The sequence below is a fragment of the Notamacropus eugenii genome, chromosome 4 (genome assembly GCF_028372415.1).
Source record: "Notamacropus eugenii isolate mMacEug1 chromosome 4, mMacEug1.pri_v2, whole genome shotgun sequence".
Taxonomy (NCBI): Eukaryota; Metazoa; Chordata; class Mammalia; order Diprotodontia; family Macropodidae; genus Notamacropus; species Notamacropus eugenii.
The window spans coordinates 423,360,503-423,379,430 of NC_092875.1; the positions used below are offsets into that span (position 1 = coordinate 423,360,503).

Below are 18,928 nucleotides of genomic sequence, written 5' to 3' on the forward strand. Positions count from 1 at the left end.
CAAAACACAAGGAGCTGGGTGTACTCTTTTAAAACTTTCCCAGCCTTGCTTCTTCCAACAACTCTATGAAAAAGAAAAAAATGGAATATTATCTTCTGTATAGTTCAGCTAGAAGAAATAAGCAATCTATTTCTTCCAATAAAATGGATTTTCCCAAAGGCCATATTCAATTATATGTAATAGTACATTTGAAAATTTCTTGTATTTGATTTCTGCGTCCATACAACTTGCATGTGACTCATACAAAGCCTGGTATTAATTCATTCTTCAGCTAAATTACATTGTTGCTATTTTCATGTTGTCATTTTTAAGGTCTCTTCCTTTTGTTCCATTTTTACCTCTTGATTTCTCACTGATTCACAAGAGCTGCTTAATAAATACCTGCTAATTTATATGAGGTAAATATGCGGCAAAATGGGAGCACATTCAAGGGCTAGATCAGTGAAAGATACTGAGTAAGCCCTAGAATCTCTTTCCCCAAAACCTGATTTGGAAAACAGCTTTGGGGTAGGTTTTTGTGGGTTACAAAATGAAAACATCAATGCGGGGCTTAAAATTCTTCATCCATTACACATTTAGAGCTCCCTATTCAACTCTGATCTTCTGACCCATATTTTCCAATACGCCACTTGGAAAACACTTTCACAAAAATCAATGAGATAGAAAAGTCAGCTTCCAGTGCTCCTATCTCTCTAGCCTCCATCTCCACTATTAACCTTAAAAACATGGGAGTGAGAGAGGAAAAAGAGAGCGAGCAAGACAGAGACAAAGATGGTATGTAGGTGTAAGTGTAGAGGCAGATGTACATGTGTGTGCGTGCACATGCGGACATATTTTCCATCTAGAATGTTTGGACAGCAGAAAGTCCTTCAGCCACTCCTGGATCCTTTACTCCTTCTTCCTTTGTCTCCCTCTCCCACTACTCCACAGTCCAGGGTACCCAGATTGCATCCAGAACACATCACACAACTTGGATGAGATTTTTGTTGCTCAGTTCTTTTCCGTCGTCTGACTCTTCGTGGCCCCATTTGAGGGTTTTCTTGGCAGAGATAGTATAATGGTTGCCATTTTCATCTCTAATTAGGATAAGGAAACTGAGTAAAACAGGGTTAAGTGATGAACCCAGGACACAGCTAGCATGTATCTGAGAATGGATTTGAACTCAGGAAGATGGGTCTTCCTGACTCCATCCACTAGGCTGTGAGAGTCCCTAGCTCCACTCCTTTTAATGAAATGGAGGACCATTCTTTCACACACCCTGCTTCTACAGCCTCCAGACCTCCAGCTCTGTCATCTGACCTACTAATGCAATCTAAAGACTTCCAGCATTCACCAGCATCCCTGCCACGATTCTCTTCCATCTTAAGCTGAACTTTTCTTTTATGTGCTGTCTCCCTCAATTAGAGAATGAGCTCCTTGAGAGCAGGGCCTGTCTTGATTTTTCTGTCTTTCTATTTTCTATTTCTATGAGCATAGTGCTTGATATAGAGTACTGCTTAATAAACCTTTTTTCATTCATTTATTAAATAAAACTATTTCTGTCTTTAAACATGAGTTTTGGTCCTGCAATTATAATAAACATCTCATCAGAATTCACAGTTTACGTAAGTCACTTAAGTAGGATATAATTTACTGTCTAAGAAAACACAGTAAATACATAAAAACTGTTGAAGTGAGTTCAGTTAAATGGCAAAGCCTCTGGTCCTAACAACCTATGAAACAGCACCATCACAACAACAAGAGTTGCTGAGAAGCAGGGCAGGGGCAGAGCTAAGATGGTGGAGTAGAAAGAAGCACATATGCTTAGCTCTTACCCCACAGCCCATGAAACACCTGTAAAGGAGAACTCTCAGCAAATTCTGGAGCAGCAGAAGAGACAGAATAACGGACTGGAGGAGATTTCTGTTCCAGAGAGACCTGAAAGACTGATGGGTAAGGTCTGTCACGCACCAGACCCAGAGCAGAGCCCAGCCCTGCCTTGGCCACACAGCACCGAGAGGAACAGATCCAAGTAGGCTTCAGGGACAGAATCTCCAGCGGCAGCGCAGGTCCCTCCACCCACAGGAGCCAAAGGTCAGTGAGAGGGTCTTTGTGGCTGGCCAAGAGGGGAGCGTGTCTCCATAACTCAGACCCCCTCAGGAGGCAGCAGTAGAGGCAGCAGCAGACAAGGGCTCTCAAAGCAGGCAATAGTCCGCATCCATTGTTGAAGGTCTCCTTGTAAACCCCCAGAGGGAACTAAGCCCCATGTGGCAGTTCTGCCCCCACCTGAGCAGCTGAACTTAATCTCACACTGAATAGCAGCTCCACCCCCGCCCAAAGCCCCTGAGGCTTGGGAGCAGCTTAGCCCCCAGTGCTGGCGTGGCAGAACTGGAGTGGGGGGTGTTTGTGGAGAGAAAACTCAAAAGTCAAGTAACTGGCTGGGAAAATGCCCAAAAAAGGGAAAAAAAATAAGACCATAGAAGGTTACTTTCTTGGGGAACAGGTGTCTCCCCCCATCCTGTCAGATGAGGAAGAACAAGGCATACTGTCAGAGGAAGTCAAGGCCTCTGCCTCCAAAAGGAACTTAAAATGGGCTCAGGCAATAGAAGACCTTAAAAAGCAAGTTAGCAGCTTACTAAAGGAGAACCAAAAAAATGCTGAGGAAAATAACAGCTTTAAAAAGAGGCTAACTCAATTGGAAAAAGAGGTCCAAAAAGCCAATGAGGAGAAGGAGGTTTTAAAAAAGCAGAATTAGCCAAATGGAGGAGAAGGTTCAAAAGCTCACTGAACAAAATAATTCATTGAAAGAGAGAATTGAGTCCAGGGAAATGAATGACTATGAGTTAAACCAAGAAGTTAGTAAAGAAAACCAAAAATTTGAAAAATAGAAGATAAGGTGAAACAACTCACTGGAAAAACAACTGACCTGGAAAATAGATCCAGGAGAAATAATTTTAAAATTATTGGACTACATGAAAGCCATGATCAAAAAAAGAGCCTAGACATTATCTTCCATGAAATTATCAAGGAAAACTGCCCTGATGTTCTAGAATCAGAGGGCAAAATGGATATTGAAAGATTTCATCGATCACCTCCTGAGAGAAACCCGAACAGAGAAACTCCTAGGAATATTGTGGCCAAATTTCAGAGTCCCCAGATCAAGGAGAAAATACTGCAAGCAGCTAGAAAGAAACAATTTGAGTACTATGGAAATACAATCAGGATAACACAGGATCTGGCAGCTTCAACATTAAGGGATCGAAGGGCTTGGAGTGGGATATTTCAGAAATCAAAGGAACTGGGATTGAAGCCAAGAATCACCCACCCAACAAATCTGAATATAATATTTCAAGGGAAAAAATGGTCATTCAATGATATAGATGACTTTCAAGAATTCATGTTGAGGAAAAGACCAGATCCGTATTTAAAAATTTGACTTCCCAAGACAAGAATCAACAGAAGCATGAAAAGGTAAACAGAAAAGAAAAAGCATAAAAGACTCTCTAAAGCTGAACTGTTTACATTACTACATGGAAAGAAAATATTTTTAACTCTTGAATCTTTTCTCAGTATTTGGGTAGTTGGAGAGATTGTACATACACACACACACACACACACACACACACACACACACACACACACACATACACATAGATAGAGAGTACAGGGTGTGTTATATCAGAAGAGATGCTATCCACACAAAAAAAAAATTTAAAAAAAATAAAAATTAAGGGGTGAAGGAGGAAAATTTCCAGGAAAAGAAAGGGAATAATGGAATGGGGCAGGCTATAACTCATAAAAGAGATAAGAAAAATCTTATTCAGTGGAGGAGATAAGGGAGAAGGAGAGTGGGCAAAAAATAAAGCTACTCTCCCCACGTGTGGCTGAATGAGGGAATAACATGCTCACTAAATTTGATATGAAAATTTATATACACCATAGGAAAGTAGAAGAGGAGGCGACAAGTGGAGCAAGTGGAATGTTAGAAGGGAGGGCAAATGGGAGAAGGGAGTGACTAGAAATAAACACTTTCGAGAGGGGACAAGGTCAATTGTATGGGGGAAAAATAACGGGGGATAGGGTAGGTCAGAGAGCAATATAATTAGTATTATACAACATGATTACTATAGAAGTCTTTTGCAAAACAATACATATTTAGTCTATGTTGAATTGCTTGCCTTCTCAGTAGGGCTAGGGAGGGAGAGAAGTTGGAATTCAAAGTATTAGAAACGAATGTTGAGAATTTTTATTGCATATAATCGGGAAATAAGAACTACAGGGATAGGGGTATGGAAATTTATCTTGCCCTGAAAGAAAAGAGAGAAGATGGGGATAGGAGAGGGGTGGGATGTGATGGAGGGGAGGATACATTGAGGGAAGGAGTAATCAGAATGCAAGGTATAAGGAAGCGGGGGGAAGGGAGTCATGGGGAGAAAAATTGGACATGTTACAAAGTGAGGTAAGAGCAATTAGTATCAAAACAATAGATTGAATTAATTACTGAGAATAAATCAATGACATCTTTAATCTGGAGAAAAGAATTTCAGTCTAAATATCCTAGAGGAAGGTAACCTTGGGTAAAATTTGGCATTGATGGAAAAGTCAAGGTTTTAATGGTAAACTCGATTTTATGACTGCCATTTAATCAGGAACTAGAACATGTACAGAAAGGCATGTAAGCCACTTAAGACTTGCCTCAAAAGATGTTCCTTAGCCAAAGTGAAACTATAATCGTACTTGAAACCTGGTTATTGGAACTTGCCATTTTTAGATGCTATGGGACTATTAAGTGACTGTTCTTCTGAGTCTAACTCCAGGTATTGGTAGCAAGAAAGGCAATCTGAGCCTCCAATCCATGATGCCAGTAAGCTGATGAGATGCTAGTATGAACTGCATAGGTGATTTCAAGGGAAGGGTGGGAGAGAGGCTATTCAGCATGGGCTGAGGTGGGATTCTCCTGACTCAATATCCCCACTGACACCTGGGAGACTTTAAGCCTGACTGAATGCAAGTGGATAATCTAATCCTGACTGGAATTGACATGAAGTTGGAGAGATATTGTATTCCTGCAATGTTCTTACTATTGGTGGCAATTTCCTATAGTCAAAAGGTTTGTAAGCTTAATACCAGAACTATTCAATTACAGATTATGGGTAAGGGAACATCCAAGGTTGTCTAAAATTAAGCTATCAGGCATGGGACTTTAGACCAACAACAATAAGTTAGGGTCCTTTAATTCTTAGTAATACTGTGGAGATAATTAGGTCAAGGGCTTGTGAAGTTAGCAACACAAATATTATTTGTGTCTCAGTTGGTTAATGTTTAAAAAAAAATTTCTTTTGTGGTCATGCTTTAAAAAAAAGTATTGTAAATGCTTTAAAAAGAAGTATCACCTGACCAAAAGTTGGCATTGCTTTATCTGTTATAAACTGTGTTACAAATAAATAATTTTTTAAAAAAAAGAGTTGTTACAAAGTTATGAATTTTAGCCCTTTAGTCAAAGGAAATAGAGATTAAAAATAAGCCTTCCAAATAAAAGCTAACATATATAGCACTTTCAGTATTTTAAGCAAAATACTTTACATATGTAATTTCATTTGATCCTCACCATAACTCTGTGTGGTGTTAACTCTCATTTTACAGATGAGTAAATTGAGGCTAAAAGGTTTTGAATCTGCCCAGAATCACAGTGACCAAGGCAGCATTTGAACTTCGGTGTTCCTGACTCTAAGTCAAGCACTATATCGTCACATAGGTGCCCAGATATGGAACTAAAAGTGAAACTAAGTGAGAAAAAGGTGAAAGTAGACAGAAGTCAAATTAAGGGAGAAATACTAAGTCTCCTATTTCAAAGAAAGGCTCCCTAAACTGGCCCATGACCCATACAAACCACCCCTTATTTGGTCACAACAAATTCTATACCAGTGAATAAGCTCCTATGAGAGATCTGAGGTCTACAGAACAGGAGCCCATCTGTCACTGAGACCCCCAGAGGTGAGGTGGCTTGCCCTGGGTCACACAGCTGGCTAGTCGCGGGCTGAGGCCAGATCTGAGTCCAGACTTTCTTGACTCTGTCTCCAAGCTCCATTCTCTGGATTCTATTCATAAAACTCATTGTGGATAAAAGTCCTTTTCGGTTTTGTTTTTGTTATGCCAACCAGCATCTACTATTTCCACATCTGGGAATATGCCATCCCTAGCATCTTTCACCCAGTATCATGAGAAAACCTACCTAAACTCCTAAAGTAGCTTACCAATCTCTCCACCTCCATCCTGGAATAAAAAGATCCAGTAGAATGTGAAAAAAAAGACAAGTAGATTTTTCTTCTTATCTTAATAAGTTCAATATCTAATTTCACTTGCTTATTCACTACAGGGAGAACAGGCATCCACTCTGTGTACAATGACTAGGGTCTGGGAATGTCCATCATGGCATTTAACAAAATTTTCCTACAACAAAATACTTTGATGTCCTATAGAAACCCCTGTGGGATTTTACCCCTCAGGAAAATTAAAGGAACAAGAAAAAGATTTTATGAATTACTCCACCACTTCCAATTCCAAATAAGAAAATTAAAGACACAATTTGATCTTTAATATCAAGATAACAATCCAAGTAAGTAAACACAGTCATGATTTATAATTTAAGAAATTAACAAAATGAAGCTCTTTTGGAGTTCATTCTATATTGGTGCTCACCTTGGTGTTGGCCATGTCCACAATATACTGATCTCCTTTCACACATTCCATCACCAAGAAGCCATCTCTGTCAAGCACTTTGGCCTGCGAGTTTCCAGACACCACAAGAATCACATCTCCTGTGCTACTATACTGTAGTGACTTAATTTGGTGACTGTGAAGAAAAGAAAACACTCAGATGAAGAAAAGTATTTCTGGACATCTAAAACTTCTTCAGTGATTGGGAATAGGGGGAATATTCACCAAAAAAAACCATCAGGCATGAGCTTCTTGAAGTCTTTAAGAGAAAAAAAAAAGCAACTTACTAAAAGTCATCATGAGAAAGTTTTCAAGATAAAAAAAAATGCATATGAAATGTATGGACAGAAATATCCTCAATGAAGATAAAAAAGGTAAACAGGCTATTTTTGGTCACACTGGAGATCCTTTTGGGACAGGTATGTTTATATTCAAACAAGTAAATTTTCTGCTTACATTTGAAAAAACTTTATTTTTTTCTTTATAAATCAACTAATTTTTTTGGACTGAATCTACAGATTTTGTTCATGATGGCAATTTCTAGTGAGGAAACATCTTCCACAAGTGAAAGGCAATGAGTGTAGTGTAGTGGCAAGTGCTGAGTGTGGAGTCAGAAGATGTTTGAACAGAAACTCTGGAGCTTAATACCTGTGGGACCTTAAGAGTGTAAGATAGGTGAGGGGTTAGAAGACTAAAGGGGTGGAGGGGAGTAAATTAAATAAAGAGCTCTGAGGGCTTTGAACTGGAATGAGGAGAGACTTGTGGGAGGGAGATCAACCAGCAGCCATCAAGAGAAGAGGCCACCAGTGTAGTGGCAGTAAAAAAAAAGAGAGAAGGTGACATATTCAAGAGATGATACAAAGCTAAAATAGGCCTTGGCAACATAATGGACATGAGAGGTAAGAGTGAGTCACAGTCAAGGATGATACCCAAGTTGTGAGCCTGGGGAACTGAGAGGATGGTTGTACCCTCAATAGTAACAGGGCAATTTGGAAGGGAGAGGACTTGGGGAAAAGATTATGAGTTCAGTTTTGGACATGTTGAGATTAAGATGCGTAAGGGAATGGCAAACCACTCCAGTATAAGGCAACAGAGCTCAGGAACACTGACAGAGTCCAAGATAAGGTGGCAGGAGGAAGGAGACGAGGGGAAACCTGTGGCACAGAGGCCACTACAGCACTCACTCACTAAATACAAAGGCACCGTTCACCCAGCATAGGGGCCAAGGACAGGGCCCAGCAGTAACACACAGCACAGCACAACAGCACTTGGACAAGGGGTGGTGACTGACACTGGAAGGTAAAGTCAGGCCCTGGCAGAAGGTGCAGTGTGCAAGAGGAGAATCAACAGGATCACATTTGAGAAATTACAGTTCTTTCAATAACTCCAACCTGTTACCTGCTTACAAAAGCCCAATTTCTTTATACTATATCTCTTCTTATAGATATTATATGAAGGTAGATCATGGAATGCCCATGATGAATGAAGTAAAAATCACTTAGTAAGAACTTACCATGTACAAAGCACTGTGCTAATAGATGCTGTTCCCAGGGCTCTTAGGTACAGGGTCTTGGGCTACCTCTATCAAGGTCTGAAAGGAGGTGCCAGAAGTGGTTTGGAACCTTTGGCACATGACACTTTCTGTATGTCAGTAGGAAATCTATTAAACTACTTACAGTTTAACAAAAGAGAATGAGGCAGAGTAGTTATAAATACAATTAGCACATTACCAGTAATGACCTGCAAGTGAGGAACAACATAAAAGAAACTCTTAAGGATATGTATGACTGAAAAAGGAAGTGGAACAGTCACATGATAAGAATGGGATATAAAAGATAGACTGTCCAAGTGCTGCACTGGTATGTATGGAATTTTAAAAGATTCATAGGAAGCATTCCAAAATGTTGAGCAGATCTTATATGGAAGATTTGAGGAAAGGCACAGACAAGCATCACAGGATAAAAGAGTGTGGATGGATCACAATTTTATGCCTGGAGGGGGCACATATATCACTAAAGTCACAGATCTACCAAAGTATCTTAACATAGCTATATACAAAATTCTTACAGAACCTAGAGAACTATTCCCGAGATGGGCAAGAGACTCTAATTGTAAATAATTATAGACTGAAGAATGCTATCAAGACATCAAGTACTTATTAAATGTGTACTGCAGTGTGCTCACCACTGTCTTGAGTATTAGGCATATAAAAGAAGAATAAGACACAAAGATCATCATCAGGAGTTTATAATCCAGTATAAAAAGCAGGCTCTATATATCTCATAAACGTCTTAAAAATCTAATTTTCCAATGCAGCTGTTTTCTCATCAATATCAATACTCTCTCTCAATGGCTTCACAGATTTCTTTCCAAACACAACCTCCTTTCATGTGTGCAGCTCTTTAAACAACAGTTCAGCCCCCCCTTACTGAAAGTTTAACCCAACAGATCAGTTTTAACTGCCACAAAAGAAACATTGCGAATGTCTCATTCCGTCAAAATAACAAATCACGCAGCCAATTTAGCTTCCTAAGCTCTGAATTCCCTCCCATAATATGTAGCACAACCACTCCATTTCTTTTCATCTTCTAGGACTCTCAAACATGTCATTCCATAAATTCACCACAGAGGGTCCACTGAATATGCTAAAGACCTTCATCCATTTCACATATCATGGATATCAAAGGAAAACATAAACTGTTCATTAGTTAGCAGTTACTCACTCTCACTATATGACTGGCTCAATAATTTTTCCAGTCATTCATTTTTCTGCAATATTCTTTACACAACTTTTCCCACAAAAGATCTCTTTTCTCTTGTCCTTTGTGGGCCTCCCCATTTTCACTGGGGTAGTTTCCTCTGACTTCAGTTCTTCAGAGATAAGAGTATTCTACTCCTTAAAGCCATACATCATCAATAGAAAGCTCTAAAATAATTTTAAAGGAATGCATTTCTAATAAAGGCTGCAAAAGTCTAACAAGCATTACAAAAGTTTGAAATAAAAAACTGAGCATTCAAGAAACAAAAGGTGTTGATAACTCATGTCCCATATGTGATTGCACATACAAATACCAAACAAAGCAGAAAGAATTCTAGAAGCAAGCATCTCAAGTGGAAGTGCCTAGTCTGATCTCTAAGTTATTCAAAGATTAAATGATGAGTATCACTTTCAAGACACTTATCACCTGTAACTAACTCTGAAGAAATGTAGTCACAGGTTCATGTCTCCTTACTTTAAGAGTGACAAAGAATTCCCCAAGTAGTGAGTAAATACACTGAAGCACTAGACCAAAGCAAAGCTTTCAAATTCCAACTGAAAAGCAAGTAAACTGATACCAATGCAGAAAGCAATTTAAAAGTAAAGATTATCAAAATCTCACTTGAGAACCAAACAATCAAAAGTTGTCAGAAGAGATAACTCTCTGCTCAGAATAAAAACTGATTCTTTTGGACATATACGGGCTGCTCACAGGCCTGATGCCAGCAAAGAAGCTTTTTTAACCTGCTGTTTTTCCAACATGAGCTACTTCACCCTCCTTAGGCAGATCAATGGCCCTCTGCTCCCACACTTAGTTCAGACATCCAAACAGCTTTATCCTTACAACAGCACAGAACTCTTAAACTCAATTAATTGACCAACTTCAAACTCCGAAGCAGCAGGTGTACATCCCTAAACCCGGTCATAATTATTTTTAATAATAAAACACGTGCCTCCATAGATTTTTTCCCCCAAATACAAGCACTTTTCAACGTGTGCAACTCTGTGGGCAAAAGGTCAACCATTTAGCAGAAAACTTATTCTAACGTTCTACTTTTATTGATCTCAGGATAAAATAAACATCACAGATGCCTAGTTCTACAAAAATAATAGGTTCTGTTAGTCAAGTGAGCTTCTGAAATTTGAATTTCAAAGCTGACCTTAAAAGAAGTGACATTCCAGAGACACCCCCAATATATCAAATTAATATCAATATCATCTGGCTACTGGAAATACAACAAATATACAGAAAAAAATTTTCAAAAAAGCATTTTATTTTAAATTAATGATGTATCAAAATGTCCAAACCATGAGATCAAAGGAACATTAGTTGTAATAAAAATTTTAATAGGAAAAAAACAGCAAAACCTCAATTATTTTTTAAAAACCTGATATATTTAGCATTCTTATCAGTTTCTGAGTCATCTCTCTGTGAATTTTTTTGTGATGCCCAGACAAAGGAACTTCAAATTAAAAAAAACTTCCATTGTGGAAACTCTCTCCACAGATGTAGATCAGCAACTAGTCTATAACTTTAAGTCTTACAAAACAGTCTAGGGCACTTAAAAGTTAAATACCTTACCCACAGTCACACAGCTAGTATATATTCAAAAAATGACACGAACTCAATTTTTCCTCATTCTATACATTATGCCAAACTCTGTGTGTATCTATATATAGATACACATGTACATACATGCACATTCACATAATGGATACACATATCCATAAACAAAATTAAGTATAAATTTATCACATTGCTTTTCTCTAAACACATTAGCCAGACACCTGCTACGCAAGAATTACACATTGTCCATTACTTGTGAAATTCTGAAATTCTAGATGACTGTTCTCAAATTATCAGCACTTCCAAAAACTACTTCCACAGTGGTGAGAGTCACTGCGTCAATCCCAAAGGCAATGACAACTCAAAGGAAGCTCTGCGCACCCTCAGCAATTAGTCATAATGAAAAAAAAGGGATTTCATCAGGGTAGAAAAGATCAAAGCAGCTCAGAGAGCCCAAGTTCCAAAGTATTTGTTTCACTTAAGAGAGAAGCTCAGAAAGTCAGAGGCAGAATCAGCGCTACAAGATCCCAAATGGAGCAAAGATTTCTCCAGGAGATGCAGTAAAGGGGCTATTTGGTAAAATTCTGATGTCCTTCCCAAATTTAAATCAATACCAGTTGAAAAAGTTGAACAAAATAAGCACATGTCATTTGAAATCCTGAAAACATTATGACCATGAGTTAGGGGAGAAAAAAAACAAAATGAACGTACAGGCAGAATCATTAATACATGTACTATGTGAAACGATAAACTACTGCAAAAATGGTGTGAACAAGTGAGCTACAGAGTACATTTCTCCTAACAGCACCCATGTGATTAATAATATGACTGAAAAGCAGATAAACAGATTTTACTCAAGACAACTTCATTTTTTTTTCAGGTCATGAAAACTTGAGTTCAAATCCAGCCTCAGATACTTTCTAGCTATGTGACTCTGAGCAAGTCACTTAACCTTGTTCTGCCTCAGTTTCCTCATCTGTAAAATTAGGGTATAATAGTGCCTACCTCCCATGGCTGCTGTAAGGGTCAAATGAGAAAATACTTGTAAAGAATTCTGCAAACCTTAAAGCACTAAATAAATATAGTTATTATCATTATTATTCCACTAGAACATATTTTACATTACACCTCTATTTTGTTACTTCCCTTTTTCTCTTCAAGGTCTTCAGGCCCACAAAAAAAAAAACGTGTGGGCCTAAGGATTCCTTTGCCACCTCCTCCTTAATTGCACAGACCATAGAGCAAAAAGGATGAAACCAGAAGTCATTAGACTCAGGGTTAAAGAGAGTTAAAGAGCCTGTTAAAATGCTATCACATCAGCTTCTCAAATTCCTGACTAAACAACTAATATTGTGATCAAAGAGAAGAAACAGAACGCCAACCTGACAGTAACCAAGAGTTATATCGAAGTAAATGAATGTACTCTCAGGCAGTAACACTAATATCAATCCAAAGGATTAGTGACATTGCACAATTCTTTCTATGAAGTTATTCCTGGGAAGGAGGAAGGTAGAGAGTGAGGAGTCATTTTTAAAGCATGTGTTGCCCAGCTAGCAGAACAAGCTGGGACACGCATTGCCGATAAATAAATACAGCTGTCCAGAGCTGTCAACTGAGGCTCAAGAGCCACAGAACCTTGTTCCAGCTACTATGACTTGCCATAGGAATTACACAATATTGGGAGCAAATCACTACTACCAATCGTAACTTTGTTCCTAAAACACTGTAAAGGAAGACCTGCACACATATGAGGTTTTGTTTCTGTCCTTACTGATCAAGACTCCAGACTTTCTATTCTCAATCAGAAACAAAAACTTTTCTCAAAACATGTCTTAGGTGTAATGTGCTGCATTCTTAGTCAGGTAGGGAAACAATCATTTGAGGAAGTCCCTCAACAAGCATTAATTAAGCCTCTGCCAGGTGCCAGGCACAATGCGAATACAAAGAAAATCCCATCCTTCCCCCAAAAAACCAGTCCCTAATCTATGGATTACATTCCATATTAAAGCATCCCAAATGATAAACTTTCTGTGATTCCTTATATAATTCAATTTACATCCCAAATATACAATATGTATTAATTAGTGGTAATTGATAGTAACAAAGAAAGATTATGTTGAGGTTAATTTAAAAAAGCACAAGTTTCTGTAAGATAATTAGAAAATAAACCTCATGACAAATTTGTGCCATACACTAACAAATATGACAATATGCTTCACTGGCATAGAAAATGTACGCAGTTGCCTATTTCATGTACAAAATAAGATGTAGCCACAGAACACTATTCCTTGAGAATACAAGTCTAACGCAAGATGAAATATTTTTTCATTAACACTTTAAATTAACGTAATTCAACTTAAACTAGGCCCTCACTGCAACAAGGCAAACCTTTTATGCCTCCTTATATGATTCATCTGAGCCAGGTAGGTAGCAAGCAGATAAAGTGCTAGACCTGGAGTCAGAAAGACATCTTCCTGAATTCAAATCAGGCCTCAGACACTTACTAGCTCTGTGACCCTGGGCAAGTCACTTTACCTTGCTTGTTTCAGTTTCTTCATCTATAAAATGAGCTGGAGAAGGAAATAGCAAACCATTCTGTTATCTTTGCCAAGAAAAGCCCTAATGGGATCACGAAGAATCAGATATGACTGAAATAACTGAATAATGAAATGATTCCCCTGTTTCACTCCCCACAAAAGCTATCCCCAACCTTTCCTTCATTTCTCAAGTATTCTACACCCCCCCCTCTCAACTGAAGAATTATCTCTTATTTTACTAGGAAAATTGAAGTTATCCCCCTGAATTTCTCCCCTTGTCCTCATCTCAAACCTCTCACTATCACTTCCCACTTTCTTCTCCCCTCTCCCAGTTTCTAATAATCATACAGTTCTTTTCTTTGCCAAGGTCAGCCCATCTAAATTGGTATTGGTGCCCATTCTGTCCTATCTTCTCTAAAAGACTGCCCTACTCTCTCACCTCCTATTATCTCAAGTTTTCTGACTTCTCCCTCCTATCTACTGGTTCCTTCCCTACTGCCATCAAACAGGCCCAAGTCTCTCTCATCCTTTAAAAAAAAACATAACTCTTCACTACATCCCTCAAGTTATCGCCTGCTGCATGGCACTGCTGACCACTAAGCTCTCCTTGAGAATACTCTCCCCTCTATTCCTCCCATCTGTTTGTTCCTTCTCCAAATTCTCTGCTAATTCATCATTCATATCATGCTCCCTATTTGTGAATGTACAAGGCTAGATCTTCCCTCTTTATATTCTCTCACTTGCTGGCCTAACCAGCTCCCTCTGGTAATAACTAAGCAAGAGGTTCATTATAATCCCTAGGACAATATTGTACAGATCTCTATGTCCAGTTCCTATTTCTCCCCGAGCTTCAGGCCCAGATGACCAACTGTCTAATCAACGTTTCAAACTGAAATCTCAAAGACACCTCAAATTCCACATGTCTAAAACAAAACTCACTGTCATTTCCTCCAAACCCATATGGTCATGGTGATTCTCCCCATCACTGATGTTCATAATACTGGGTATCATTCTTCATTCTTATTCATATACAATGAACTGCCAAACCTTGTCATTTCTACCACCACCATTCTACCACATTGGACTCCTCTCTATCTGCACAGCCACCATGTTAGCTCAGGAGTTTTGCTTCTCACATTGACTCCTGCAAGTCTCCTGAATAGTTTTCCTAGCCCCAGACTCTCCTCACTGCACTCTCTCATCCACACAGCTGCTCAAGTGACTGTCTTTAAGCAGAGATCTATGTCACTCTTGTACAGAATAAATGCCACTGATCCCCCTATGGCTTTTAGGATAAAATAAAAATTCTTCTGTTAAGTTCCCATAACCTGGCTCAAAACTATTTTTTCAGGTTTTTTTATGTTAATTCCCCTCCAACATACTCTGAGCTGCAGGGAAACTGGTCTTCTCTCTCTTTTCCTCTCATACACAAGAGTGCATCTACTATCTCTTTGCCTGTGCCGGGGCCTTCTCTCACATTTGGAATGCATTGCCCTCATTACCTCCATCTCACAAATCCCTCTCTTCTTTCAAAATAGCTCAAGCAATACTTTGTTACTGCATCTATTTCCTTTCCTAATCCCATCCAACCACTAGCATACTCCCTCCTTATCTGGTATTTCACTACTCCCTGCTAAATTTATTCACTTTATGTTTACTGTTTATATGTAGTACACTGGTGTGTCCCTGTTAGAATATAAGTTTTTTAGGAGTTATTATGACCAAGTCAGAAGTATTTTTGCCTAACTTGCTCAGCACATCTCCTCAATAAAGACCCAAAAACTGCACAAGACTGAATTCATTTCTCCAGCCCAGGGTGATTTGGGGAGCAGAGAGGTCTGTAGACATTAGAGACAGGGTCTGGTAAGGAGCACTCATGGTTGCAGGGAGTATGCCAGACCAGGGAATGAATGAGAGCAAACATAGGGCACCAAGGAGGGAAGCTCAGGAGCAGAAAAAGACTTCACAGAATCCCTGAATAAGCTCTGGGTGCAGAAACAGGTGCCATCTTACAACTCTGTTAACCATCACCCAGTTTCAGCTCAGAAATCCTGGGCAGCAAGCAGCGTTTGCAGGCACAGGACCTTGCTGCATACTGAGCAAGCAACAAATTCCCAAAGCAAACATTAATTATATAAGTCTGATCCCAGGGACAGAGCAGGGACTCAGCTATGGTCTCTAATCCACTGTGGAAGCTGCGGTGGAATAACCAAGGTAGGAGTCCCAGATCGAAGGGGAGCCAGCAGTTCAGTCACTCTGAATTGGCATTAAGCAACTAGAGGCTCTTTTCTCACTTCTCCCTTATAATGAGACCACCTCCCAGTTGGCTAACAGCCACTGAGTCAAGGGGCAATCTACTGAAACTTCAAAACAAGGATAAGCCAACAGACCCAAATCGGGATTACGAACTTGCAAAGCTCAGATCAGGAGTGCAGTGAACAGACCTCAGCCCTGATCACACCACTTTGGGAGCACTGAAAGCCTGAGGTGTAAAAGCAGCAGATGAACATGAGAGGACAGAATATCAGACCAAACATCCTCCCCCTTCCCCTACCCCACACTCCCATCTCCCAAGAAGTAGCCTAAGCCCAGAACTAACAAAGCCCAAAGTCAAAAAATAGGGTGCAATAATGAACAAACACACAAAAAGAGCTATTCTAGCAACACGGAAGCTCAAGACACGAAACTCAGGAGAAGAAAATGCCTCAGTAACATCTATAAGCAAAGAAAAATGTGATCTGAACACAAGTTCAGCAAGAATTCCTAAAAGAGTTAAGGGAACACTGAGGAGAGGAGAAGCTAAAAAATTAATTTAAAAAACAAATGAGAGTGATTAGAAGAAATACAGGAAAAGAAACAAGAGCTAAAAAAAGAAAGCTATGAAAGAAGAATTCACAGCTTGAAAAAAGAGGTACAAAATATTGCTGAAGAAAATAAACACTTAAAAATTAGAATGAATCAAATGGAAACTAAGACCTCTCTATGAGAAATCAAGAAAACAAAGCTAAAAGACTGAAAGAAAAACTGAAGAAAATATGAAATATCTCCTAGGAAAAATAATTGACTTGGAAAACAAATTGACGGAAGATAATTTAAAAATCAATGTACTACCTAAAAGCTATGAACCAAAAAAAAAGGGCATTAAAAACATTATATTTAAAAAAAAATTATAAAAGAAAATTGCCTAAGTATCTTAGAACCACAGAGCAAAACAGAAATATTAAATATCCAGCTATTACCTCCTGAAAGAAATCCCAAAATGAAAACTCCAAGGAATATTGTAACCAAAAATTCTGAGCTCCCAGATAAAAGAAAAAATTCTACAAACAGAAAGAAAAAATTGAAGTACCACAGAATCACAATCAGGATCATATAACATTTAGCAGTTACCACAATAAAAGAACAGAGAGCTTAGAAAATTAATATTCCTGAAGCCAAGGGATCTACGCTTAAAACTAAGAAAAACTTACCTAGCAAAACTGAATATAATCCTATGAGGGGAAATGAACTTCTAATGAAATAAAAAATTCCAAGTATTCCTAATGAAAACATTGGAGTTAAGTAAAAATTGACACATAAATACAAGGTAAAGAAGAGGGAAAAGATGATAAAAATGAATTAAAAATCACAAGGGACCAAATAAATTTAAACTGTTTACATTCTTATGTGAGAAGATAATACATGAAGTCCTTCAGAATTCCTTCAGGAGTCACAGAAGGAAACTAGTTAAACAGAGGACCTAGGAGCAACTGTTTTGTTTTGATGATCTGAAAAGACAAATAGGAAGGGTAAGAAGGAGAAAAATACTGAGAGATGGAGGAAGGAAAAGGAAAACTGGGAGAAATTATCTCATATAAATAGGGGGTGCAACAAGAAAGAGATTCAGGGTGGAGTGGAAGCAGGTGACATTAAAACTTCACTCTTACCCGAACTGGTTAAAGGAGGGAAGAATACACATGCACAATACACAGACACAAAAGTATTAAGAAATACACTTTACCAAACAGGGAAATAAGAAGGAAAGGATTAGGAAAAAGGGTGAAGAAGGAAGGTAGATTAAGGGAGGAATCAGTCAGAAACAAAACAGATTCTAAAAAAAGGGTCAGGGGAAAAAAAGAAGGAAAAAAACTTTAGAACAGGATGCAGACAAATAGAGAATTCGCTATCACTACTGTGAACATGAATGGGATGAACTTACTGGTATGTTTTAGAAACCAGAATCCAATAATATATTGCATACAAGAAATACACTTAAAACAGAAAGATAACAGAGTTAAAAAAAGAGGCTGGAGCAGAATTCATTATGCTTCAACTAAAGTAAAGAACACAGGGAGACTAAACATGATCTCAGACAAAGCAAAAGCAGAAACAGACCCAATTAAAAGAAAAACTAGATTTTGCAAAAAGTTATTACAGACAATGAATTAATATCAATACTGAGCATATATGTACAAAGGTCATAGCATTTAAGTTTTTAAAGGAAAAATTAAATAAGCTATTGGAAGAAATAGTAAAACTATAACGGGGGGGACCTCAATTTACATCCTCTCAGTCCCATATAAATCTATACAAAAAATAAACAACAAAAATAATGATTATTTCCAAAAGTATAGAAAGGCTTTTGACAAATACTACACCCATTCCTATTAAAAACAGCAGAAAGCACAAGAATAAATGGAGCTCTTCCTTAAAATGATAAGCATTATCTACCTAAAACCAAGAGTCAGCATTATCTGTAATAGGGATAAGCTAGAAGCCTTTCCAATAAGAACATAAGTGAAGCAAGGATGTCTATTATCACCATTATTATTCAATTTTATACTAGAAATGCTGGCTATAGAGCAATGTCAAGAAAAAGAAATTGAAGGAAATAGCACAGGCAAAAAGGAAACAAAACTAACACTTTTTACAGACAACATGATTGTTTATTTAGAGACACAGGAACTATATGAATACAATGACAAAACACTATTTACATGAATAAAAACACCTAAATAATTTTTAAAAACCTAACTGCTCATGGACAGGCTCTGCCAATACAATAAAAATGACAATACTACCTAAATTAATTTGCTCACTCAGCGCTATACCAAGCAAATGACCAAGGGATTACTATGCAGAGCTAGGGAAAAAAATCACTAAAAACTTCATTTGGAGGACCAAAAGTTCAAGAATACAAAGGAAATCAATGCAAAAAATGGGAAAGAAAGAGCTAAGCAGCACCACACCTCAAACTAACTACAAAGCTATAAACAATCAGAAACTGAAGATATTTTCTCTGATTCCTTTAAACTCCTAAACCTCTCCAAAACAGAAATTATGACTATAAAGAAACTTCAGCAGCCGCCATTATTTCAGACACCTGGAATC

At 38.2% G+C, this 18,928-nt stretch overlaps 1 protein-coding gene across 1 annotated transcript in view; it reads right to left on the minus strand.

The window, feature by feature from the left end:
* The window catches only part of WDR70 (WD repeat domain 70), a 342,319-nt gene that overhangs the window by 261,356 nt on the left and 62,035 nt on the right, over window positions 1–18,928 (minus strand). Inside the window, exon 8 of the mRNA XM_072605789.1 lies at window positions 6,679–6,832. Coding sequence (XP_072461890.1) covers window positions 6,679–6,832 — 154 coding nt within the window. The remainder of the gene's footprint in view (window positions 1–6,678; window positions 6,833–18,928) is intronic.